The 27917-nt window shown below is 39.0% G+C and overlaps 1 protein-coding gene across 1 annotated transcript in view; it reads left to right on the plus strand.

Annotated features, from left to right (window-relative positions):
* The window catches only part of SAMD3 (sterile alpha motif domain containing 3), a 35034-nt gene extending 8657 nt beyond the window's left edge, over nucleotides 1-26377 (plus strand). The window contains exons 5-11 of the mRNA XM_033056030.1: nucleotides 4641-4826; nucleotides 5134-5218; nucleotides 11296-11463; nucleotides 23474-23677; nucleotides 24038-24209; nucleotides 25639-25721; nucleotides 25971-26377. Of these exons, the coding sequence (XP_032911921.1) occupies nucleotides 4641-4826; nucleotides 5134-5218; nucleotides 11296-11463; nucleotides 23474-23677; nucleotides 24038-24209; nucleotides 25639-25721; nucleotides 25971-26288 (1216 nt within the window). The 3' untranslated portion in view covers nucleotides 26289-26377. The remainder of the gene's footprint in view (nucleotides 1-4640; nucleotides 4827-5133; nucleotides 5219-11295; nucleotides 11464-23473; nucleotides 23678-24037; nucleotides 24210-25638; nucleotides 25722-25970) is intronic.
* Nucleotides 26378-27917: the final 1540 nt, after the last annotated feature.

The raw sequence follows: 27917 nt of genomic DNA on the forward strand, positions 1-27917 counted from the left end.
GTGGATCAAGAATTTCTGCCACTTTTTTTTTTTTTTTTTTAAGTCAGCATTTCATGTCTCTGTTATTGCTGCAGGATACCTAAGGGTATTAACCTAAAAGAGCTACAAGAGTCATGAAAATAGCTATTGTCTGTGCTTTTTCCCTCAATGCTTTGAAAGTCAAGACAACTGGACTCGTGGTTTTGGAGAACTTCAGGTCAGGAGCTGAATTTATTGACAGGGTGCTGCGAGTCTTCTGCAGAAGTTTGCAAGAAAAAAGAAATACATTGCTACAACCTTTCCACACCAGAAATGAGCAAGTCTTACAAAATACTTGCAGAAAACACCAATTTCATTGCCTTGTTAAGGTCTAGCAAAGTTATAACAGCAACACAACAGAAATTCCAAAACCCCATAAAATTCTTTGGATACAGTATAACACATCTTACAGGAGTGATTACGAATAGACCCTGTTTCTTTTAAATGACCTGATTTAGCTGGCAAATTTTGTCAGTCAGATTCCCTAAGGAGCATTTTTTCTTCTCCTCTCTGTAACCCACAGCTGCTGCCCTCGCATGAAGAAAAAGTGCAAAGCCTTCCTTTATGTGATGCAGCTCCTCAGACTGGACTCCTGGAGTCCAAATCTGGACTCCTTCTAGAAGAAGGTTTTGTCTGCATCATGCAAACTTAATTAATTTTGTCTGTAGCTTCATGCTCATACTAAACATGATGTTTTCTGTAGAAAGGGTACTGCAGTGCAGGGGAAGCTGAAGCGGGAACTGCTCTGGGAAATGGGCAGCTTTGGCACATCTCACATCCCAACTTTGTTGAAGTTAATGCTGCTGTGGGCAACTTCTTTTTTCAGTCTAAAGGATATCTGCCCTTATGTTTAGTGGGAACTGAAAAATATAAGACATCATCGAGCACTTGGTAGACTGCAAATCCCAGGTTTTAGGGAATAACTGGAAAACTTTGTATTTGTGGTCAAAAGTTGGAAATTACAATGAAGAGAATGTCATGAGGGTCTTCTGGGCACAGATATCAGAATTGTGAATAGAAAAATAGAGTCCTTTTTTATCTGACTATAGAGAGGAAGAAAAGTTTTATTTGATATTTCATCTTCTTTCTTCATTTTGATGATAGCCTTTGCAGCCTGAAATGTCATAAAATTGAAAGTATATTATACATGTGTTAGGGAAATGGAACATTTTTTTACAGCTGAAGATTTTCCTTTTTTTCACATCATCAAGTTCCTTGTTTCCTCCTCTGTTTCTTCCTTGGATTTGTTGACATGGACTTTCTTCCAAACTACAAACCTACAGACCAGAGTCTCTTGCTGATGTGTGATGTAAACATATGAAAGGTTAGACCTTCATTTGTGAATAATGGGAATCTATTGAGACTTCACCCATGTGCTGAGTTTTATGTGGATATGCCAAAAAGGGGAGCAATCCTTTGTTGATGTCAGCAAATTTCTTCTTAACTGCTATGTCTTCTGACTGAATGGGATCTGAGCTGATACAAGATATAGCAATGGGTGCCTGGCTCATGGACTTCAGCAGACAATAAGAAAAGCTTATGGCACACAGCCTGTTAATGTGTGTGCTCAGTTGGCCTTTAAATCACATTTTCCCCTAAATGAACTAAATGGATTCAGGAAACTGATCCTTCTTACTAGCTCAAGAAGCTTAAAAACAATAAAGTCTTATTATGATCTAGTATTTGATCTTGTCTCTATGGCACTTTACACAGCTATGTTGATTGAGTTGTTTGTCTGTACTGACACCAAGATTATTTTTACTGACTTGGTAGAGCTAATTCAGGTAGCTCTGTATGTCTGTGTGATGTTGCATGGGGCACTGATCTTGGAGAGATGATACTGTGTTCACTTCCCACTCTTCTCCAGCGTAATCTAAAGCCATCACTGAATGATCTGGGTGACACTGCTAATGTGTAACTCTGTCTTTTTGGCAGTAAAACGAGGTAGTCCCTGGGATTAGGGATGCCAGGGGTTATATAATTCAAATAGATGGGTCTTTGGGGGTTCTTTGTGAGGACTTTCGGTGTTTGTTTTTTTTCTTTGGTTATTTGGTTTGTTGTGAGGTATTTTTCCATCTTAAGGAGACAAATGGCTCCTCCCAAAATAACACTATTTTATAACTTCGTGTCTCAGTAAACACGCTGTGTGTGAGCAGAGTAAGGTTACAATGGAGACAAAGAAGGAAATAGCTGTGTGAGACAGGACTGTGACTGAGCACATTAAAGTGGCAATCTACAAAAGCTGAGTGGTAAAAGCTCTGTGAATAGTCGTCTCCTTGCTGAGGAGCTGCTTCTTAGGATGCAGCTCCGTACTGCAGCTAAGCATAGAGAGACCAGCTTGCTTCATCTGAATTGGTATTTGTTCCATCTCCTGAGATGCCATTTTGGGGACTTAAATTGTGAGAAAATGAAACTAAAAGAATTAATTAAGAAGTTTGTCATTGCAGTTCCTTGTAACTTGCTGCAGGATTCCTAGTACCAGTAAGAAAGGGCTGTAAATCAGATGTGACAGCAGAGAAAGAGGGACACTGAAATTTTGCCTGAGTTAGCCATTGGATTAATTTAGCTGTAGAATCAAAAGTCTCAGGAACTAAGAGACATGAAAAGATGTAAATTGAGATTCTGAGATTTTTTTTTGAGATTATTTTTTTGCAGTTTCAAGATATTGATCTAATTTCTGCCTCAGGTTGGCTAGAAGAGGCAGGGCTAGAAACAGGCTGCATAGATTTTTACCTAAATCTCAAAACTGCGTGCACTGGGATTTATGTATAGAGCCAAGACCTTCCTAGATTGTGGAGAACAGCATTGCAGCTGAACTGAACTGTTCCTTTAGTTGAACAAGTTTGCATGTGAGCATTTCAGAGGATAAAGTTTATGTGGAATTGTGTCTCTTTTCAAACAAGCTTGTATTTCACTGTGAAATATTACAGCTTGTGTTTAACATGACTTCCCAACAGCGATGAATCCAGCTCAAACTAGTAAATTATTTAATCTCATGCACTGTGGAGACAAGAGGAATTTTTGGATCTCGTTTGGAGAGCAAGGAATTATTTTTTATTAAGTAAGATAAATGAGGATAAATGAAATTTGGAGGATTTTTTGTTTCTGTGGCAAGTGTGAATGAACTGGTGAATGGAAGAGTTGCCATGATTCCCTGATTATTAGCCATCCCAACTGCAAGAAAATTTTATTTTCTCAGGTGACTGATTGTAGTTCAGTGTGCCCAAATGGAACCTGCCATAAACTCCGCCATTTTTTGAAATGGCTTTTCAGCTTCAGTGGTATTACCAACAAATGGAATTTCAATGCTGCTTAGATGAAAACTGTTGTAAATTTTAAATTTTGTCCACTTTTGAGCTATTTTAAATGGTAGCATACTGAAAACATTGTGTAATAAGTTTCAGCCTGTATGACATATCACTTTCATCAGGGAAGTTGGTGAAAAGTACAGCATGCAAACTTAAAGGCTGCAGAGCTGCTCACTGATTCTATATCGAACATCTGCACTTTGCGTAGGCAGGATTTCCAAGTGATTTCAGAATCCAAATTGGGTTTTATTTTCCTATTTATGTATTAATTTATCTCCAAAAAAGGACATGAATGTGTCTATGTGGATATGTTGTCACTTCCTGCACAACTTTGTCTTCTTTTGAGACTGCACAGTACTAGCATTTTGCATCTACTGGTGATCATCTGTGTCCCATGAAATCTGATGAGCTTGGAAAGACCATTTTGTGCCTGTTTTGCATGGGGAAGTGGTAGTGCTGTGAGTACTGCTAATGATGTTAGGAGCAGAATACAGTACTGAAACTGTGTATTTTTTTTCATCAGCACTGCACTGCTATTCATGGTAGGGCTGGAGTTGGTGCAGTTATATCAGGGATGTAGGGTTTTTGATAGCCCACAAGATATATTGAAAGATGCCAAGGTGGTGCAGCAGCATAACCAGGTCAGAAAGGATGAGAGTTTCAGGCCAGCCTACTGAAGAAGATATTGAGATGATAACTGGCTGTTGGGACCCACTTTTCCCTGTGTTCTTGCAGGATGAGGGTTTGGGCAGCCAGTGGTGATAACCTGCCTCAAGCACACCCCAGCTGGGGTGTGACTTCTGTTAATAGCGGTCATGGTGTTCTTGTGACAGGAGCTACTGGGCTGTGTCTGCTTGGTTTGCAGACTTGAGCTGATGATAACTACCTTCTTCCCTTCCTTGCCTCCCCCTGTGGGAGGACAGCCTTAACTAATGTCACATACAGTATTTTATTCAATTAAGCTGTTTGTCTTGCTAGAGAGGAAACACACTATATATGAAGACAGATAAAGGTGTTTTACAACAGCAGCAAGCCCCCATGGACTTCTGCTCTGCTTTGTGCTCTGTTAGGAACCATCTCCTACTGTCTGCTGGTTATAACATCCCACATTTCACACCTAATTTTTAACTCTGTATATATTGATTGCTGCTTTTGTAGGTATTCTTTATGGAGAAACAAAGACAGCAGGCCTTGAATTTCTATAGCAATAATTTTCCCTTGTCTTGTGTTTTTCCATGTATTTCTCTTTCCTTCCTGCCTGTATTTCCATAGAAGAAAGATGTGATGGTGATGATAAAATCCTTTCTTTTACAGGAAAAACCTGAAATCACTTTTTGCAAGACATAAGACATTGCAGTGGACAAGTTCTTATGCTTTGCCAGACTTCCCTTATGATGTCAAGTGCATATTAGCAGAAAAAAAATGCCCTGATCACAGTATGAGAATAAGGATTATTGAATTTTTGCAAGCAGACATGACAAAATACCTAGAAGGATCACTGTAAGTAAGCACTAGTATATTTATTAGGGCTCATTACCTGTTGTCTGCAGACATAAATTTTCAAATGGATGTAAAGCTATTCTCTAATATATTTGCCTAAATAAAGGAAGCTAAGGGCCTGAAACCTACTGAAACCAATAGAAAGATTTCATGGAAGCTTTTAAGCTATGCCCTTTGTTATTTGGAGGGCAATTGATTGCCTGAGAAACAGTCAGAAATAGTTTAATGTAGATCAGTATAGATTCCAGGGTTTAATGCTGTCTAGAAAACCAAATATTTATTTTCCATCTCCATCTTGTTTGCACAGGTATCCGAACAGTCAGCAATATAACATTGTTGTCAATGCTCTGCTCCAGGCATACCCATTCCTTGATGAAGATGGGAATGGCTTTGTAAGTATTGTGGGCTATTCCCACATAATCAATCACAAGAAAATAATCTAGTTCAGAGGAAATCAATATCGATTTCTTATATGCTGGCTTCATTCAGAGCACACACACTTGGCTGTGTTTGGCAAATCATGTTCTTATTTCATTATGTCAAAGATTAATCCAGGTACAACCGTACCTCAAAGCTGCCATGAGATCGTGCAGACCTGTACATTAAATACCTGATTGCTTGTTGGGTACATTTTCTTTCTGGACTGATTTCTACCCAGGGATAAAATTAAATCTGATTTTTTTTTTCTGTTTTTAAAAACAAAGAAGCCAGGTCTTTAGAAAATTATCTGTATAAGGACTAGCGTGTGACTGATGCTCTTGCAATGTATGGTTAGATATGGTTTGTATGTTAGATATGAAACTACAACATACAGTAATACTAGTAGTTTAAGGAATCTAGGTCTAATTTTAAAAAATCACATTTAAAAATAAGTTTCTGAATATCATTGGTGGAAGTAACAGAAAGCAGTGGAAATAATTGATTTAAATTAGAACTGAATTTTTTTCACTTGTGATTCAGAATACCTGTCTGTGGTCACCTTTTCACTTCACATCATTGCTTTGCCATGTGATATTTTTATAGCATCTTGTAAAAGCTTGTGAGCATCAGTGGGGACTGTTAGATTTAAATATATATAACTACATATCTCACATGCCATTACTGTAGAAAGCAAAATAATTTTGGGAATAAAAACAAGTTGAAGCTTAAGGTGTAACTATTCTAGTTCTCCCCTGAGCCCAGGCATTGTTGAAGGGAAGGGACTAAAGAAAACAAACACATCTCAAAGAGAAGAGAGGGAGTAAAAGGAGCAGAGTGAAACAGACTATCCTCATTTCTTGTCAGGACACCTCTCTCAATACCCCAATGGGCAAGGTCCTGAGTATATGCTATGGCTCCCTATATGATGAGGAGCTGGAATGATATTCAGCTTGTTCCAAAGGAAATTTGACAGCCTTTAACTTTTAAAAACTGTTTTAAATAACAAATTCTTAAATAGGTTTTCAAAGGGCTTTAATTGCAGAAATACCGTGGGCTGAGTGAAACTACTTGTTTGGGAAATGGTTATTACTTGCCAGATGGATGGCAGAATTGGTGCTGACAGTAATGTGACGGGGTAGAGATTTCAGAATGGTTGTTCTTTATCTTTTGATCTTTCCCCCATTCTTACTAGAAAGCATATCGGGCAATAACTGCAGTAAGTAAACAAGGAAGCTGGAATTAGCAGTTTGCAGCACTGCTAGTCTGCCACTTTCTGATCCAGCCCCTCTTCATTGCTGTGTTGAGACAGGAAAAACTGCACAAAAGGTGTATGCCTGCATTCTTAAGTTTGGAGGAGAGGGTAAAAACGAATTCCTATTTTTTATTTGTCCTGCTGTTAGACATTCTGTTCTTCATTCTGGATCACAAACACTGTAAATACTTTTTCTTCATCTGAGACAGTTGTGTGTTACAACTAACAGCTTAAAACAAACCCTACAATATATGCATAGCTACTTATCACAAGACTTGCAGTAAAACTGAATCCATATTCCTTTAAGAAGTAAATGAACAGCAAAATAAAAATTGACAACAAACATTATTTCTTTATTTTTTTTTAAACTCAAAAGAATGTTCAGTAGGTCAAAAAAGCAAAATTTTTGTAGGCTTTTCTTGTAAAACTCCCTCTGGCTTTTAAGGGACTATAATTGTTGCTTGAAGTTCCTGATAATACTATTAAATGTAAGATGTAAAATAGTGATTACTGAGAGGTTTTGACGACCTTAAAGTTGTTTATCTATATGAATTAACTAGTTGTTGTTATTACTACAGTTTTAAAAATAGAACATTGAAAGCATTTAAGAAATTGACCATCGATAAAATTCAGAGGAAAAGGGAACTGATAAGTGAATGTAGAAAAGGAAAACTATCATGAGAGTAGTATTTTAAGCAAAAATGCTAGTTACATTCCTTGTTAAATAGCATTTATATATAGACTTCTCATAAACTGGGGAGGCAATTTTTATAATGTGGTTTTGGTGTCTTTATTGGGAAGAGGGGAATAGCACTGTAAGTTCTTATTTCTCTGTGAACTCGAAAGACAGCCTCAGGTGGCCAGCTGTGCAGAGATGCCAATGTTTGATAGATAAAAGACACGAAAAGGAGGTGGTTAAGGCTGGGACACACCAGGTGTGGGAGGTGATTAAGGCTGGGTGGTTAAGAATGGGACACACCAAACATGGCAATTCAGCTGGGCTGGCCTCTGAGAATAATGGCTTCCAGTAGTGCTAGTGCAATAAAATTGTTGGGGTCTATTTAGAATACCAACAAGTCTGTTTTCAATTACTGGACTTCTAATTTCTTTTCACAGCTGTAGGAAAAATAAATTGTATGCATTTAAAAAGCCAAAAGAGCTGAGTGCAGTTTGGAGTACCAAGTTTTGCATTCTCTCTGGTGTGCTGGAGTTTACTTCTGCTCCAGAATTTTTACGACAGGAAAAAAATTACTTGCAAAACTTGGAATATTCCATTTTTTTTGTTTGTGGGATTTGTTTCTGAAATACTGGACTTTTATTTCCCAAAAATGCTTATTTACACCTCCAAATTATTTTAAACAAATAATTTAAACAATGTGTGTTTTATGTAGAACTATAGTCTAACATTTTCAATCTCATATTGTTGCAATGAGAAGTCATTAGAAGTTTGTGGTTTCAATATTTATTAGTAGATTATTCACAATCCTGTTTTCTTGGTTAAAAATGCTCCTGTTTAATTTTGCAGTGAGGAAAAAATATGTTTCTCTGCCATCAGTTCTTTTTTCTAAGGATATCCAATTCAATAGTTAGGACAATGATTATGACCCTAAACAAATTCATGTACAAATAAAGTCATAAATAAGCCACTTATGTACTAAGAATTTTTAAAGAATGTTATTCATGAGGTTAGCCTAGAAGCAGAGATTAAGAATTAACTAAAATTCTAATTTTTTTTTTTTTAAATTTCTACTAATAATAAAACTAATTTAAGAAGTCTGTGGGGTACCTGGAGTGAAATTAATTCCAAGATTAATTTTTGGTAAGAGTGCTTTAAAGTGACTACATAAGAAAACTTTCCATAGTATTTCCTTCTACTTACAGAACAGTGCTATCCTAAACTAACATGACATTTTAAAAAATAAAATTCTTCATTAATCATGGAATAGTTTATTAGATTTGTGATGTATATTGCAGCCAGTACAACACTTGTAAGTTGCAGACAAATTACTTATATAGAAAAAGCAGCAGTGAAAAGCAAATTGGCTTCTTGACGACTTGCAAGATATTCTCTCTATCTCTGTCCATTTTACAAGGCTCAAACCCAACAATTCAGAAAGAATAATTTCCCTTATTCAATTTAATTTCACCCAACCTACTGAATATCATATGTTTCCAAGAAAACATTACATGAGGAAGGGAGAGACAGGGCTCTCTCCTCCGCTCCACTTGCCAGTGGGCTTTGCATAAGCAGCTCCCCTGAGCTTGTGGCTGCCAAGCAGTGCATTGGTGCCTGTGAAACCCAGGATGCCACTGCTGACATGCCTGATTTATGTAACTGCTGCATACAAAGTGATTATTTGCTAGTAAATTACTGCTTTTAATCTGCGTATAATCCTTTCCCTCCTATGTCAGATAGACACAGGCTAATCCTTCTACTCCTTTACCAGGAAAGTAAACCTTCCTGGGGTGGTGTTTGGGGGAAGCTGGGAAGAGCAGGAAAATTATACGAAAGTACAGTTGTTGATTCAAAAAGGGTAACAAAAGCATGCTTCTAGCCAAATAAAGATTTTTCAAAAGAAAGAAACTGTGAAGCTCAACTACAGGGATGCTTAAATTGTCATCTGCTAATATATTCTGGGATGATCATGTTTTAAAATATTATAACATCTGTTAAACACTTCATAGAAGCATTAAACTAAGGTTTTTGTTTGATTTTCTTAGCAGCTTTAAAATAGCAAGCTGGGCATAAATTTTGCTAGGCATATAATGATAGGGTTTTGCATCATAATGAGTAAGGCCAGAACTATAAATGTATTTTGGGACCTCAATGGTTCAGGTGAACAAGTGGGATTTTTAAGGCATGCAGTCATTGTACTGTTTCTGAAAATGGTGCTGAGGTGTAATACTCATCTTGAGGCTGTGACTGTCTTGTGAGAAGGATGGGTGAGCAGTTAGTCATTATCTTTAGGTTGGTGGTGATATGACTTCTGTTCTGTCAGAACCCTAAGCCTGAAGGTTGCATACTAGAAATGCAGATGGACTTGTTTTCTTCCCAGTTCTTGGATGTTGAGCTGTGACTGGCTGTGAAAAGATACTTTGGGAAGGGCACACAGGTGGGTGGCAGAGTGTCCCCCTTGGAAGGGCACTCCTGCCCTGGCAGGCTCAGCGCTGCTTAAGAAGACCTGAAGTAGTGACCACAGGAAATGTAGTCTCAGCTCTTCCACTGTAATTTTTCACCATTGATGGAGGTCTTGCTTCTCGGATTGAGGGCCTCTAGGTCAGCTAGAACCTAGGGAGGTGGGAACAATCAGCTCAGCAGGAGAAATGCAAGGTCACGCCGCCTTCACCACCATCTCCTAAGAAACCCTCTCATCTGTATCCTGTGAGTGAGAAAGGCAGGCATGTCAGACTTCCTGCAAAGAGAGATACTGTACTTAATCTGCTTCTACTGAATTCTGGTTTACACCAGAAGTTGACCTTTCAAATCATGTGACCTTGACCAATAAATGACACTATTTTGGTAAGAAATTTAGAGTAATTGTTCTTCTGTTTATATTGTGTTTTAGCATGTCAGTGGGTACAGGCTTTTATAGTAGAATTAAGTGAGCATAATATTGGAGTCAGTTTTACAAAATGAAGTAACAGATATTTGAATCTCTCCACATCCTTTCATTTACAGTCACTTTTCTGACTGATTTTTTTTCCCCTCTGACTCTTGAATACTCCTCAATAAGTACAATATTTTGAGGAGTGACAAAACTGTTCAAAACTGCAGGTTGTGCCTGCAGATGTGTTGAGCAGCCTTTGCTTAAAAATTGCTTCCTGGGGTGTCAATGGCATGGCATGGCTGGTTCCTGCCATGGCACATCCAGCTTTGTCCACATGCAAATGGCCATTGGTCCTTTAGGATGCATGAAGAAGTTGAAGTCCACACAACTTTCAGCAGTGACCTTGCAATAACTGAATAAAAAATACAGTAGGATGACAGAAGCACTGAGGCCACGTAAGCTCTATCTTTGACTGCCAAGGAGTGATGAATGGCTGCATTAAACAGGAGCTGCATCTGCTTGCAGTACAGAAACGCCTTTAAGTTGCACTTTACATACCTTGAGATGTATTACAAACACACACTTAAATTATTCTCTTAAACTGAATTCAACACTGCTGAATTAAAAATATGATCCAGTATAGCTATAGGCTCCCAGCAAAAGGTAGTGCCACACTATGTCTTTCTCGGTCCCTTGGGTTAGACATAGTAATCATACAACTCAGTAACCAGTCAGATTCTGCCAGAGGCAAAGGAAAAACAAAACACTAAACAAAAAAAAAAACAAAAAAAAAAAACAAAAAAAAACCCAAATACAAATCACCAAAAAACACCCCCAAACCCCAGAGTACAGTTCCTGTGGCATCTGTGAGCTGTTCTGCTTCACTCTTTAGTTTCACAGCCCTATGCCATGAATGGAGTACAAAGTAGGAGCTGAGGAAGGAACAGCACTGCAGTTCCACTGGTAGCCTAGGATAGATCTAACCCTTAGACTCAATTTCTGTTCTCCTCAGCAAGCCACAGCAGTGCCATTAGCCCAGTAGTTGGTTGCCGTAGAGCCATTTACCACAGGTGCTTTGGTTTCCTTCCATCCTGAAGCCAAGAGTGGTGCTGCCCTATGAGCCTTTGTCTGCTTAATGGCAAACAGTTTTTTGTAGAGTCAGGTAAAACAAGGTGAGCTGCATTAGGCTGGGGCAAACTCTTGACAGATACTTGTAATGACAGCTATTTTTCCCCCCCTCCCCATGTAGTTACTGTGGAAACGGGCCCTTAAAGATCGTTTCAAATACATACGGAGACCCATTGAAGATGATGAGCAAGTCCTGAGGAACAAATGCAAGTTTGGCCACAGGAGAGGACAGAGCAGAAAATATTCATTTGCTGAAAATAAACCTGATGATGTCCAGGGGCAGGTAGAGGTAAGATTTTTGCTGCTTAACTGAATTCAGTCTTTCAACTCTTCTGTTGACAGTAAGGCCACCAGCCAGCAAACGGGAGAACTGCTCTCATCCCATTTAAATCCATTTTTTATAGAGCTTGTCATATTGCCAGACCATTGACTTTTTTCCATTTCTGGAAAACTAGGTATCAACAACAGAGCTAAACCTGATACTGGACACCTTGCACACTTGTTGACATTTAAATTGTTGACAGTTGTAAATTGGACAGAAAATACTCTCTTTTTTTTTTTAATGCAGTATTTCTATTCTGCTTTTGATTACATGCCTCCAATTAGAGTGAAAAACAAGAGAGAATTGTGTCTTCTAGCTGAAGACTCTGTACAAATAAGAATGCAGAGATATTTGAGCTAGTATCAAAAATCCTGCTGTCACACTGCACTTTGTTATATAAAATTTGTTTGTGTTGATGTGTGATATACACAGGGATGTTGACAGATCTATGCATACAGTTGTTGTGTATTCCTGTAGTTGGAGAATTAAGAAAGTTATCACTGCCCAGTAACTATCTCAAGCATACTAATTTATACACTTTCATAAATACATTAAGGTTCCAGCTATGCTTTACCAATGCTGCATACACCCCTTCATGCTGCAATTAAAACATGGTAAAATTTAAACAATTGTGCAAACGTGATAAACAAGATATGTAAGTAGATACTTGAGTTTCTCCATTTTCATCCTGCTATCTACCAGACTCTGTATTTAAGGGAGCAAGAGTGGTTTATTGAATACATTTCTGCATATATTGTCCTTGTGATTGACGGTAGCTTTAGGTTCCCATACAAAATGCAAATACATGTTTGGATTGGTTTTTAGAAATGTCAGTAATTTCTGTTTATTCCTTCTGGGTTAATATGTTCAGGAATAAACACTTGCCCTCTTGCCTGCTTTAGCTGAAGGGTTTGCAGCATGCGTGAAGCAAGAAACCTGTGACTTGGGTGCAAAACAACAAACAGTCGCACAGTAAAGAAGAAATTATAAGCTTCTGATTTTGTGTGCACATTAAGAATTGGCCATCCTTTATCTGCTAAAGCTTGGAAATGGCACATGTGGATTATTTCTGTCTTGTGAGCTCATTGAGAGGGGTTTTGGAGTGATCCTGTGGGGACTGTATGCTGAACTTCATTTATCTGTGGAGAGGGTGTAACTGCGCTGTGCTGTGTTTCCGCAGACCAGGAATCACCACTCTCTTTAACTATGTTGCCCAAGGCTATCACTGGTCACCCTTGTTTGCTTTAGAAATTAAAGACAAATATTACATGTCTTCTAAAGGCCTGGGCCTTTTTTGCTAGCCTGAGTGTTGTAGCAAATTAAGGGCTAATCTTAAAGGTAGTGAAACGACGCTAGCATCCCTAAACAACTTTTCTTTCTTTCTCTCCTTTTCCTTGTATCCCTGTATTTCCCTGCACACACACACACACACATATATATATATATGTATATGTAATACAATTAAAAATGCAAGAATCAACACTTGTGGGCCCTATTAAGGATTAAGAATGTATTCCATAATTTTAAATGTGTTTCTGCAATGAAAGCAATGATGTCTGACTCTGAGATCCTAAATTATGTCACTGCATATGTGCAGAATTGAACAAAATGTTTAATATTATTTTTAACAAAAGCAGTAGGGATTTTCATTCCATATTTTTAGGAACACACATAAAGGCACTTTCCTGCCAATCCTTGGCACTAATTACTCTATGAAAAATATAAACTGTTGAAGCATCTTAGTCTCAAAAAATAAATATTTGATCTAGAAGCCAATACCACAGGCAAACCCAAATTATATTCAAATTACCATTAGCCAGATGCCCTTGTCTTCATCCCTTTTTCAAGACTGGAAGAATGAATCAGCCTTGTGTGAACTAAAAGCCAACACATCAAAATTAATTGAGGTAAAATGGAGGGAAATTATTTCCAGGGTAAGGAGACCTTTGGAGAATATTCAGTGAAGGATTCCTAGTCCCTTTGGGTCACCACACTCTCCTTTAGGTAGGGAGAGTAGGACGTTTAGAGCATTACAGGTCAAAGCCGACTGGCAGAGCTATGCAGATGAGAGAGCACATCTGTTCCCGACAGATGACCTATTTACCAGTCACACAGCTGACTTCTACACTGAGCTTTAGTTTCTGAGCAGTCATAAGCTGTCAGTCTGTCATGTGTGCTTTGTGTCAGGATAGTCTTGGATTGTTAAGGGCATGAAACTGATAAAAAGATTGTTTACTGATAGGAAATGTCTCACTCTTACACCTGGCATTTATTTTTATATGATAAAAGTAATAAAGTTATTACTATTAATAAAACCCTTAACCAATCTTTTTACTTTTTCATGTGAAAATCCAGCTGCTTGCCAGGACAAGCTTCCTGTGATGTTTTAAGCCAGATCATGTCTGCCCAAGCCCCATTACCTTCCAAGCAGGCATTCTTCCTTCAAAAGCAGCTTGAGCATACTTGGCCTCCCATGCAGGGCATTGCTTCCAGGTGCAGCATCTGTCTTTCTCCTCCAGTTTCTTTAAAACATCTGCTGATGTGTTCCTCATTACAGAGCATAATATTTAAACAAGTTTGAAGAGTAGCTACTCTTATTCTAGTGACTTGCATCACGTGAAAGGTCATGAGCAAGTGCAGGGGAGTAGGATGATGGTATGTAAGCACATAAACCCATGCTAGAGGTGTCTGCCACTAAAGGAGATTTTTATTTAAATTATGCTCCCGACAAATATCCATCAGGTTGCACCACTAGGGAAAGAAGCTTGGACTGTGCCTGGCAGACATTAATTTGAGCCTCTGTATCTGAGGGATATTCAGAATTTTATCAGGAAAGCCTCCATAAACAACAAATTTTATGGCTATGTTGTGAGAATCCTCCTCAGTCATTTTCCACAGTCAGGCAAATATCTCGGAGCTGCACTAATCCAGGGGAGAGTGTTTTGTAATGATAATGACTTTCATCTTCTGCAAATGGGAGGTACTTTCCATGAGAAGGGTGATCACAAGGTGAAAATACATAAGAAAAGCAAGCCAGTGTCCCCTCTGCAGCAAGGGTAGGATTACTGCTAAAGCAGCCATTCAGGGGCTTGTGTTGACTGCTCATTCCTTTTTTAGCATCAAGCCCCCTTCGTCCGCCCTAAGGATTTTTTGGTTTATGGTCCCTCAGGCTATGAGAAAAAACATCTTCTGGCAGTTGTAATAGGAAGGGCCCCAGACTTGGAGCCAGAAGAAAGATAGGACCTTCCTGGTCCTTGGCCCAAGGATTGTCAGAAGGCAAAAGGTGATGGAGAAGGAAATGGGGTTAGTACTGATGATTGGCTTGCATACCTTGAGAGCTTATGGCTCAAACGCTATCTTAGTCTTCCCAGGGGCAGTGACCAAAGGACAAACTGTCCCTTTCAGAACTTAAAGTTTGGAAATCTTGGCAGTCTCAATCGCTGCTGTTCATGGAATGTGTAACTTCACAATCAATTCAGTTAGCTGCATACAGAAAAGATTATCCTGCATGGCTCCACCTGCCAAGTCAGAAAGGCATGTGTTTCCCATAGGTCCTGTATCATATTCTGCACCTTCCAGAGCTTTCTGGGATACCCTTATGATTTCTCAAATACCATTAGGTAACCATATCTATGCAGCTGAACTAAGCTACTTCAATCCATCAGACATTAAATAAAAAAATATCTCAGCAAAGGGACTACCCAAAAGTATCTTAAACTATCTGACTTGTAAGGGAATATAACAGGCTAGAAGACTGCAGTAGTTCCTGATATTAAATAAAAATAGAGAGAGAGACTACTACAATCCCTCTTCTACAGCCTCTGATTTCTTACATCCTATGACAGCCTGTTTGTGAGGTCATCAGGGTTTCTCTGAAGCTGTCACGCAAATAAATTTGGAGTTAGGTGTGAAAAGGAAAAATAGGCTCTGACAAGATGTCAGCTAAGGTAGTGGTAGATATTTGCAGATAAATGGGGCATTTGCCACACCCAGCAGAGCTGGGAATAACAAAATGAAAACAATTTGTAAAGGGGGCACCAGCACACCATCTTCTTTCTATGTCAATGGGATAGAGACAAGAAATGCTTTGATGAGTACTTTGACTGGGAGAAGTGGAAGGAAAAACTTAAACTCACAAAGTTGGACATCTATTGATAATCCTGTACAGGGAAGATAAGCAGAAATTTTGAAATTGGTGAATGTGCAAATTCTGTGCCAAGAGGACTAAATGAAAAGCAGAGGAGGAACATAATTTGTGCTTGCTTTGGTAGTATCATGCAGTACAAGAATGGTGAAATTTACCCTGTTGGTTTTATCTGGAAATTGTCTGTTCTGATTAAAGGAGGAATCAGGACTGAGGGAAGTCTATGCTGTGAGATGGAGTCTCTTTTATCTCAGATTAGATAAATTAGGCAAGGTAGATGTTTCTTAGGGATATACCTTTCTTTGAGATGATAACTAACATAATATTTGTCAATGATCTTATGCCACTGCAGGAGTCAGAAACTCGAAACAAGATTTCAAGGACTCTAGAAAGAATAGGATTTGGAAAATGATGGCTGGAGAAAAAGGGAGAAATGAAAAAATAAGGCAACAGCAAGGGAAAAAGAGAGCTAAATGTTTGTAAAATTTTCAGAGGATGAATTGCTTGTGTACAAGATGCAGAAATTCCCTTAGGTCAATTTTATGGCATTATTGGCAGCATTAGGTACCATCTATAGTGAGAATGCCACGCACAAATGAAACAGGGGCGATAGCACCTTTCCCTCCAAGATTAATGGTCTACATCTGAATGTTTGCACAGCCAGAATGTGAGCATGCATATCTAAATGATCATTCAATGGCTGTACCGAACTGTTTTAATGCAATTTTTCCACTAAAACTTTGATGTACATGCATCAAACTTTGAGTGTGTAGTGTTGCTTAGTTAATATTTTAAAATGCTTTTAAGTCATAGCAAAAGCTTTAAACACAAATCCCTGGCATACATTTTGCACTTCACCTTCTTATTTGTGTCAGCCCATGTCTTCATTGTTCTGTGAGTTAAATTGTCAAGCACAGGTTGTCCCTTGATAGAGGAAAATAGATTTCTCTCATTTTGTTTATTTGCTTATTTTGCAGCTTACAAAATCAGAAAGCAGTTGTGGTCAGAAACAGACTTATTTATGTGACTTTTAAAGTTTTTGGTTAACACTGGCATGTAAATCTAGCTCTCCGATTGCCTGATTGGCTCAAAAGGACAATTATGTGTAATTAAAACAAAGCCTACCTTAATTAAATGTCTCACTGGAGCACAAGTCAGTGTGGATCCTGCTGGTGATTACATGCTCATTTTGCTTGAAAGCAGCCTGTCCATGCTGTTTCATCTGTCTTTATGTTCAGTGTCTGGATGTGAATGGTGGGGCACAGTTTTGATCTCTCAATTCTCTCCCACCATCCACGACAAGATGGGCCTTGAGCAGTGCTCAGTTTACAGCCTGCCTTTTCAGATTCACACTTGTTCTAGATCACTCTCCTGTGTTTGGGGTTTTGGTTTTTTTGAGTAGAGATTCACTTTCTAATTGTCATTGCCTGTTTTGACCACTCCTCCTGATATAAAACAGCCTAATATTCATCATAGCAAATGTCATTCCAATGACCACAGAAAAAGAGCTGTCCCTTACAACAGTGGTAGCAAAAACTGTTCTATACACTGTGCTTTTATGATGCCTTGTGTCTGTGCTTCAAAACAACAAGACCCACTTTTCAGTATTCAAAAACCAAAGCACAGACATTATGCTCAGTTAAGTAACTGTGAAAGCTGTTTCTCACCCTGAAGAAGTTATAAAAGCCAATCAATGGAAAAGATTATTCCAAACAAGACTCCTAACTACTGTCAACTACTTACTGTTAGGCTTTCTTGTATAAGTACCTTGAGCTTGATGCTAACTTATGCAGGTAGACCCAGTAATCAAGAAGTCTTAGCAGCATCAATGCTCTTAGCAATAACATGACCTGGAATATGCATTGGCATCTAGCAAGGAAACTTTGAAATATGTTTTTCAAAGGAAATATTGTTAGCAGCTGCTGGGAGCTGACAAAAGCAATAATAATGAAAGACAGAGGCTGTACCAACACTACTACCCATCAGCATCCTAGTCTTAATGCATAATGTTAAAGGACTTCCCATTCAGTGCTGATGTCACTGAACCTGTCGGCACAGCACCGCTGTTCCAGGAGATGGTTTTCATTGCCATCACGTGTGTTTTTACATTGCTCTCCAGCAAGCAGATTAATCTCCATCTGAAGGAGTTGCTTCAAAGAAATATTCCCAGAGCATCCCAAGTGAGGAACCTGGATCACTGGTTGGCAGTGAGCAGACTGACAGCATACAGTAGTGTTCTCATATACACTCTTCAACTTCACTGCTCTTATTCGAATTCACTCTCGCAAACTGAAGTGCCAGTAGGTCCTGTTGGCATTCTTCAAAAAAAGAGATCTCTGTCTTTGTCCTTAGCAACAGTTAGGCTGCATTTACCATTCAGGAATTGGTGTAAACCCATGTAAAGAGGTGTCTGACATCCACACCAGAGGCACTTTCATCACTCTTTGATTAGGCAGTCATGTTACTTTGGTTGACATTCATGTCCTTTACAATTTATGATGCTGGCTTTCAATAGAAACTGAAAGCTTAGACCTTGGAGATCACATCATGCATAAGAATTGCTCCCTCCCTCCTCACAAACTGGTGTAGCAGTTTCTCTGCCTTGGTTGTGACACTGTTTCATAGAAGTGCCCTTCTAGCTGTGGCTTTTTTACAAGAAGGTGCCAATACAATCTTGTATCTTGGGAAGAATCAAGATCCATCAAAAGGACATTCAGGAATTGGGCCTTTATTTAGATATCCGCCTCCAATCAAATGACTACCCTCTCGCTTCAGGAGATGGGAGGAATTAGGAATTCAGAGTCTAGTAGTTTTTTGTTTGTATGCTTTCTTGCTTTAACTTTTCTTTTAACACAGTCTACTTGTATATGGTTCCAAGTGGAACTGTGAGTATCGGGTGGGGAGTCACAGCCGAAAGGCATCTGGAGTGTAGGCAAAGAGCCTTGCAACCTGTGTGGCTCCCAGACTTGGTGTCTCCGGTCATAGATACCTGAGATGCCACGAGAGTTTTTGTGGGCATGGGCACTAAGGGATGGGCTCCCTACTGCTGTCACTGTTTGAGTGTGAATGAGTAGGAGCCTTGGAAGGACCAACCTGCAGGCTAGGGCTAGATTACTCTGACAGACAGGTACTGGGTATTCTCTGCTTACCTCACTAACTTCCTTTCCGCATCCTTTTGCCTTTTTCTCTGTTCTGATAATGCAGTAATGATAGGACAGTTTGTTATTTAAAGACACTGAGATAAATTCTTGTTTGTTCCAGAAATATTTTTTTAGTCAAAATTTTATTGTTTAAAAATAAACCCTTTATTTTTAAACAATAAAGAAGTAAGGATTCCTCATTTAATGAGGCTATTTTTTTAGTTCTGTCCAGCATGCATGCTGAACTGTTAGCTGTGGCTTCTTCAGGCATTGAGACAAGAGATCCTAGATTTGGTCTAGACAGGATTGGTTTTGCACAGTATCAAAATAATTAAGCTTTAACCTTTTGGTCAAATTTTACTGGAATATTGCTGTGCTGTAACTGGCTTTCTCGCTTTGATGTTTGAAGTGGAGAGGATCTAGAGTCCTCCCTAAATAAGCAAGCGGTGGGCTGATAAACCAGTTCAGTAATCAGCTTCCCAAATGCAGCTTCCTCCTGCAATGTTAAAGTTAGCTACAAAATATTTAAAACGATGCTTGGAATCATTCTCCAATTGAACAAGTGTCCCGCTGAGATAACTTATTTCCACCAAAACAAAGCCACCTCTCACCATTCCACTTACCTTAAAAACCAACTTCACAACCAAAGATGTTGGAAAGGTTACAGAGAGTGATTGCTTTAAGCAGGATGAACACTGCAAGGAAACCAATTCTAAGGCTTCTGCTTGTATTACTCCCAAGTAATAGATGATTTACACTACAAAGTTTGGCCTTCAGTTGCTAATTCCCCCCCCCTCGAATAAATAGCTATGACAACAATTTTTCCCTATACTGCTGCCATATTTCGATTGGTAGTTTGCCACTGCCACTGATGAAAATGTCAAATGGTCTCCTTTAGCTAATTAATCATGTCATTAGCTAAACTAGATCTCAAGGAAAGAGCTGACCACAGGGAAAGTCTATCAAATCAAGGAGTGTTTGCCTTGACAAGGGGGCTGGAGAGAAGCTGGCGTAAAGGTCACAACTTCTTCTGTGTTTGTTTCTAAGCAACCCAGTCAGTCAGTTTGTGGTTACAGCACACTGGGTCCAGTTGTTTTGCTTTCTTGTCTCTGCAAGTAAAACACTGAAGGTGACAGGCCCTCAGGGAATGAGCCAGCATGTTCCACATCAGCTGGCTGAAGAAGTTCCTGCTTTATGGGCAGGAGGCCTGAAAGCAGACCCACAGGAGAAAACAGTAGTGAAAGAGCTGTTTGGAGACAGAAACTTCAAGCTAGCTCTTTCACAGCATAAAAAACCATAAATGTAATTTTAAAAGCCCCAACAACTGCCCAAGTTGGTCTGTGTGAGAAAGAGTGGATATATATTCACAAGAATGGGTCATCCTTTGGTTCTGTGCACTGGTCACAGTGAAGCCAAGGGACAGCCTGTCCAACTTAGGGCAAATCTAGCAGGTTGAGGAAGAGCTGACTGGCCCAGTTGGGAATATGTGAATACTAGGATGGCATTCATAGTAGTAACCAATATAAATTACATACTAGAAACTATCAAAGGCTGATGCAGGAAGCTTGCAGAGATGACACACCGGCAGCAAAAGAAAACTTTGATGACTGAGTGATCTGATGGAGAATTCTCTGTGTGGCTTTCTGCCTTTTCTGCACTGGTTGTGAAGGCTTTCTCACCCAGGGTGAGAAGAAAGAAGCCTGATGCTGCTAAGGTACAGGAGGGGTCAAGGTGCACTCCCTAAGTACAGGATGGCTGGCAGAATATAAAGCCATACCAGAAAAACTAGTTAGATTTTGCAAGGATTCTCTGTAGGTGAGTTCAGATGATCACATTACTGGGACCAGTCTTCAGGGGCAACATCAGGGCATCTGTCTGACATGACTGGCAAAGGAGACAGAATAAATTCACTAAAATGAGCAGTAACACATTTCCAGGATCAATAACTTGTGCAAAATTTTCAGCGGTGTCCAAGGATAAAACAGGTAATTTTTAAATTGTGATGTACGATTTCTCATGCAACATGATAATAGATAATTGGAGGTAGCTAACTTGATGCCAGTTTCTAGAGTTTCAGGAGAGAGCTAGAGAACATACAGACCAAGAAACCTTCCATCTTCACTGGCCAAGTTGGCAAGAACTGTAATTCAGACCCAAGAGATGAACACTTTAGGAAGGAATCAACAAAGTTTCAGTAAATAGACATAATTCTTCACAAATTCATTACTTCTTTGAAGTATTCAACAACCCTGAGGACACAGGCAATCCATCTTACATAGTTTACTTTAAATTCAGAAGAGATTTTAGCACATGCCTTTCAAAGGCTCTTAGAGGATATAATCTGAGGGGATAAACAGGAAGGTCCTTGCATGGATTAAAGACAGAACAAACAAGGCGATGCAGAAATGGTTGGGGTTTAAGGTGGAAAAGATTATGAATGCTTAGTTTAAGCAGTTCAATATATTTCTAAATGTCATAGAAAAAATAAACTAGTTGGCAGATTACATTTTGTGATACTAAAGACAAAGACCAAAGAAATTTCAGAAGGACCCCATTCCAGGGTAAAAAACCCAGTAGATAAAATTCAGTTCTGACAGATGGAAAATAAGGCACAAGGAGAAAACCTAGTCCTAACAATACTTACAGTATGGGCTCTGAGCTTATTAGTACCATTCAAAAGTGCTATTTTTATACTAGGCCAAAGAGTATCTGGCACAATGCTAAGCAGCAGTCAAAAAAAATATGTTGATTACACATAATTATTTAAGAAAGGAACAAAAGGCAATGCATTATTCCACTGTATGCCCCTGTGGTGTCCCAGTGCCTCAACAAGTACTGTAAGTTTTACTGCACCTGTTTCATAAATGCTACAGTAAAATTAGAAAATGTGCAAAGACAGTAACAAGGATAATGGAAAGTATAGACAAGCTTTCATATGTGGAATGATTAAATAGCTTGCGATGGTCTCGGCTGGAAAACAGAAGGCTGAGGACTGAATATGACATATCTATAAAACTATAGTGGCATGGAGATGGTTAATAGATTTTGAATCCAGTATGATAATCAGAAGGCAGAAGTAGCAGGAGAAAAACAAATAAATGCATTTTGTCTGACAGCATATACTTAAACTGCCACATTTAAGGCAGGATTTTGTGGAAGTTACAATTTTATGAGAGTTGGAAAAGTGACTGGGAGAAGTAATTGAAGGAGAAAAAAATCTACTGAAGGCTATGTAACTATAAATACTGAAGGCTATTAAATATAAAGTTTGGGAGTCCACAAACCCCAGTGTAGTGAAGTCTTGAAAGAACTCATGGGAAGTAGCACCATACACTCATCATTTATACTTTTTCCCAGCACCCCTCCCAGGCAGGTAGGGGAGGGTATGGTACTAAGTTGTCCCCCCACCTCTGCTCCTGTGCACTGAGGAAGAGGCCAGGAATGCCTACACAAGCTGGTCACAAACATTACTGTTGTAACACAATGAAGACTGAAATCCTCTGTAAGAAAGAGTGCAGGCTGTGCTAATACAGAACCCTAGCAAGGCCAGGGAGTCATGCAGGGGTCACGTTAGGTATCTGTCCTGCATGCAGATCTTGTTTTCTTCTGTGATATCAAAGGCTGTTGGGATCTATAGATGTATACTAGGAGAGAGACGGGTTTTTCACTGCATACTTTGTGCAACCATTCTTGGAATATCCCTTTCATAGTTTTAAAGATGGATGTTAATTAAAACGGAAAGTTTAATTGCACATGCAGAGCACTGCAAAGTGGTTTGGGATGTTGTGTGTTTCACAGTTCTGTGCAAGAAATGTTCTGGGGAACATTATGAAGCATCTCAACTCCCTCTGGCATTGACCCACAGGCCACCCATATGTGTAGTCACAGCTGCACCAGTGACAATACAGACAGGAAAAGCCAGCAGCAGTACAGCCTGAGGATGGGAACTGTACCAACTGTGCCTGTCTATGTCCCACAGCTTGTTTCAGTGAGGAAATTCACTGTGTCCACTGATGGATAAACTACACAAACTCAGTCTACTCCTGTGGGTGTACTGCTTTGGATAGCCACCCCTCCTCTTAGTAATTCCTGTCTTTGGAATTACATCAGGGACAATAATGATAATTTTGAGGCAGGTTCTTAACTATCCTCAAGTACAAAAATACTTTTTGAAAACACTAGCAGTCAAACTGCTCAGATAATGGTTTTCAATAAGAGTTTTTATAGTTCAACTGATCTCCTTGGGGGTTAAAATTCCATCTGCATAAATGTGAAAGCTAGTTGTCCTGCTTTTAGGACCTGCATGGGTAAGAGGAAAATACTATTTCTCTTGGTAATACAGAGTTAATATTGCTAAATACTGAGTTGTCGTTAGAACTGACTACTCATTTCCAATAAACCAAGATGAGACAAAGCAGACACAGGAACAGGAATTTAATGAATAGCCTCAAATATGCAATTTCAGCTTGGGGGACTTGGCTGACTGGTATGATTTTATATGAAAACAGAACTTAGTCTAACTTAGAACATGAGGGTGAATTCAGAGTGCTGGAACTTAAACCATACTACCCTTTCTGCTGAGCTTGGTTATGCTCAAATTACAGGGGTCACTTCAAATGACATGAGCTAAAAAAGCTAAATAATCAGATTAAGAGGCTGATTTGTTCCAATTCTGTTCTGCATTTCTTCATAGGAAGAACCTGCTCATCTTAAAGGCAGTGGAATGGATTTACATATTAAGTGGCTTAATCAAGAATATATGAAAACTCAGAGGAACTGGGAAGAAGTGGATAACAGAATGAATGTGACAATAGAAATACGGAGAAAGATGATCAGTGATAAGGCACCTTTAAAAGATATTCTGAGACTATTTCCTTTCTTAAGATGCCCTTATCAGGTAACAGCTATTGTTGATAATGACATTGAATTCTGTGTTATGGATGTGATACATCTGTAGCCATGTATTTCACGGGATATTTCCACTGAAGTATCCATCAACAATGTTCTCTTTAACTCATATTATTGCAGCTAATCCCATTTTGAAAGGTTCATCAGTTAAAGGTGCACACATACCACCAATGTCACCGTTTGGTGTTACTTGATGTATTCCTTCCCTGCTTTGAAAAAAAATTAAATCAACCTCTCAATCTTATAATCTTATTTAACTGAACTAGTTTCATCCTGTGTTCAAAGTGCATGCATTGTTTACAGTTTTGGTTTTGAGGTTTGCAATACCAAATACTTGTTTTTCTTTCAGCTTTTTAGGGAGTTCCAGCTTCTCACACACATGGACATTCATAAGAAAACAGCCGAGATATTGGAGATTTATTCAGAAAACATATTGTCCTTGTATGTGGTGAGGAATAATCCAATTAACATTATGCTGCAAGAAAATCTGAAGCAGCACACAGAGGAACACGTTCTGAAATGTCAGTACAAATCTTCTATGCTCTGAATATCAGAGTTTTGTTGAAGTTAATTGTTCTTACTTATGTAACTAAACTAGTTTCAATTGTACTGCAAACACATTTCAAAAATGTTATGGTTTCTTTGAAAATATGTAGTGATGGTGAAGCATTGAGAATAAAAGCTACAAAATTAGTAGGAAAATTAAGTCACTCAAGTATTGAAACTTTTTTTTTCACAGAATAAAAGACTGCAGGTTTGATAAAGAAAGTAATTACCTTAAAATAAGTATTGCTAGATGAGCAGAAGTACGTATTTCTAGATACATGAGAGCTTATGATTTTCTAAAAATACCCACTGAAAACTAATTTTCTGCTTTAGAAATAGCCCCATAAAGAAGGACACAATTTCCTTTAAAAATCAGGTTTCTATGGTTATAATCTTTATCCCAGTAAAATTAAAGAAGTAGTTCCACTAACCATTTCAGGCACCTTATCCCTGCAGATACACACTGCTTAGCTCTCTGAGAAGTCCTCCTTAGACTCATTCTCTGTCAAACAGGCAATGCCAGGACGTCAATCCAAGGCCACACAACATGAACGCACGTGTGTCCTATTGCAGTTTCACTCCATTTATTGCCAGGTCATCTTTGAAAGAAGCAAGCAGTGTAGGTTAAAATTCTAGGGGTTTCCTTTGCTAAGATTAAAAACAAAAATACTCATGATAGATTAAAATTCTTCAAGGAATAGTCTAATCCAGAAAGCTTTTATGGACTTTCTTTTCATAGTTTTGGCCAAGTAAATCTATGGATATAGTAAGTAATTTCCCCTTCTCTTATAGAGCATGTTAGAGCATGTCCACAGAGATTTTGACTCATACCTTAGTAAAGTCCCAATGCCTTTACTTTTCTGTTTTTCTCTCACAAACAACTTGACCTGGCACCTAGATATTAAATGCATTCAGTGAAACACATGACACCAGAAGCCTGACCTGCAAAAAAGATGTTGTAGTGAGTAACAGCTGAGCCAGAGGGAAAGCAGTACCAGGAGGTTCTGTAGCACCAGCTGGTACCACAGCCTTCAAAGTAGAGTCCTAGACATCCAGTTTACTGGAGAGAGAGAAGTCTGGGGAAGGGCAGTGGGGGCAGGAACACTACTCAGCTCACAAACTCAACTAAAAGCAAGCCAAAGGCCAACTTACTTATCGTGAGAAAAACTGAATAGTAATACCAAGTAGCAGAGTCCCATGAATTATTTGGACTCTAATGTCCTTTACCAGCTGAGTGGCCTGAATATTGACTGCGGTACAAACTACTCTTCGAAGTGGGCTGAACAACAGCTCCACTACTGAGCTGTTAACTATTACATAGGCTGCAGTTTCTTTTTCCAGGATGATACTGCAGTGCCAGAAAGTTTTCCTTTGCAATTTAGTAGAAATTCTTGCCTTTGACAGATATGAAAATGACTGCTGCGTGTTTACTGCTGCCAGAGGTCTTTGGAGATGATTCCAGTCTGTTTGTTGCAGTGAATGAGGAGGTAGGAGACAGAACAGCAGCAGCCTTGGTCTTTCTTCCTTTTATCACCTGCATACACACATCACCTGTCTTTTTGGTGGCTCATCTTAATTCTGGGAAGAGGTGATATTAGCCTGTCTTTTGAGTAGAAATACCCATAGAAATACTACCTAACTTCAAAGCACTGTTACCAGGCTCTTACTTCATTCTCTGACCTGTTCATCGTAGCAATGCTGTGGCATCATTTGAAATATCCTTTTTTTAAATTTAGGTAAAGGCAGTGACACCAGTGTTGGAAGTGAAAAATCCCTTCAACATGAATTCATGTGAGTTTGCCCTGTACATAGAAAGGGAAGAGTTGACCCAGCTCGATGACTGCACCATGGCTCTGGCGGCGCTGGTGGCTGCATTTCATGTGTTTGATATCCCATGCCCAAAGAGAATCCACAGGACACTGAACTTCCTGGAGTCCCTGGTCTTTGAGGTGAGGAACCCAGCATCCCTTCCCACCCCTGTAAAGACAGGGCTGGAGGCACCCAGGTATCCAGAAACTGATGGTGGACCCAGCACTCCTCTCAGGAGCACTTGATATTTTGTCAAAATAAATCCATTTGTGCCATTCTTTCTAGTGAAAATGTATGCATATTTAAAAGTTATGTTTAGTAATTCTCTTCTTTTTTTATTGTACTGGCTAATTCAAAAAATAAAATTAAACCTCATGCAATTTCATTCTTTTAAATGTAGATTTAGACCAGTCTAGAGATATTAAAATTTTCTAGACTACTTCATGTGTTATGCATTATTTTTCTATGTGGAGCACTTGAAAAATTCAGATATTTTGATTGTAAGAATTTAAAAAAAAAGTGAGCCAACATCAGCAGTTCAGTGCTTTAGATGGTAATACAGTTAATGTTTTGAAATGGCACAAATTAAACATTTACTTATCACCATTACTTCATAATATTATGATTTCTGAGAGCCTAATGTAATAATTTTTGTGGTTTAAAATGGTGAATCTGATTTTTAATTTGCAGGATGATGACTTTTTACTGTTTTCTTCTTACATGAAACATTTTGTTTTAACATTAATCCTGAATTTACTAAATAGGGATTCCAAGATGAGCTCTCAAAGTAGCAAGAATGACTTATTTGGGATGCTGCCATGTGCATTGGTAACCTTGGCTTTGGTGCTGCAGAGGGAATGCCTCATTTTTTTTCCAAATTCAGCTTTCTCCACACGGTGACTCTGTCTGCCCACACAGAGTGGAAGCCCTCTCCTCTCTTCTTCCACAGCTTTCTCTTTTCCCCAAAACTCTAAACTCCTGTCTGAAAATCCTAGGGGATACTGCTTGGCAGTACACAGCTACGGTGCCATGGTGATAGGAACAGTAGCCAGGACCCATTGCATTAATTAGAAATAAAAACTGGCTTTTTATTAAAACACTGCTTTCTATTAGAGACCAATCTCCCATCAGTTCCAAAAATGACAGTGTAGGCAAAGCAGCACTTGTGGTCATGATGGTTCTTTAAACACTCAAACACAGAGCCTGGAAGATCAGAGAAGTTTTCTGAAAGCTTGGCTGTGCAGGGTGACTCCAAGGCAGTGATTAGAGCAGGAGATCTTTCAGGATGAAAGGATATGTAGGCTTAGGATTTTTCACATGGCTCCCATGGAATGCAGGGTACAACCTTTACCAGTGTGAGGGCTGGGCTACCACCAATTCAACAGAAAAACCAATGCCATCTGCCAGTTCAGAGATTCAGTAGGTCTGATGAGTGGTTTTAGTTTCCAAGTGAATTCGTTGGCTGTAGTTTTTGTAACAGAGGTGGCTACACTCAGCTATCTCAGCACATGGCATACAAAAGTAAGGATTATGTATGTCCTCATTATTGCATGTGATAGCTGTGTGAATAAAAATTGGGCTCAAATGAGGTTTATTCTACATTTTCTAAACAGTATTAATTCGAATCCATTTCTTACACCACAGTACTTTGTAAGTAGTTGTGTATAAACATCCAGGGAGGTGTTAACACCCCCAAGTAAGCTCTGTCAAGCTGCAAATCTCTTCCTTGGTTATCACTGCAGGCTGTAGACCTGGCACACAGTACAGACACAGAGGGTAAAGGAAAATAAACTACATGGAAGGAAAGAATGAAAGAAAACAGAAGAATTTGGCTTTTTAGTGATCTACCTGCGCAACTTCAGCTGCTGCTGCTG

The sequence above is a fragment of the Catharus ustulatus genome, chromosome 3 (assembly GCF_009819885.2).
Source record: "Catharus ustulatus isolate bCatUst1 chromosome 3, bCatUst1.pri.v2, whole genome shotgun sequence".
NCBI lineage: Eukaryota > Metazoa > Chordata > Aves > Passeriformes > Turdidae > Catharus > Catharus ustulatus.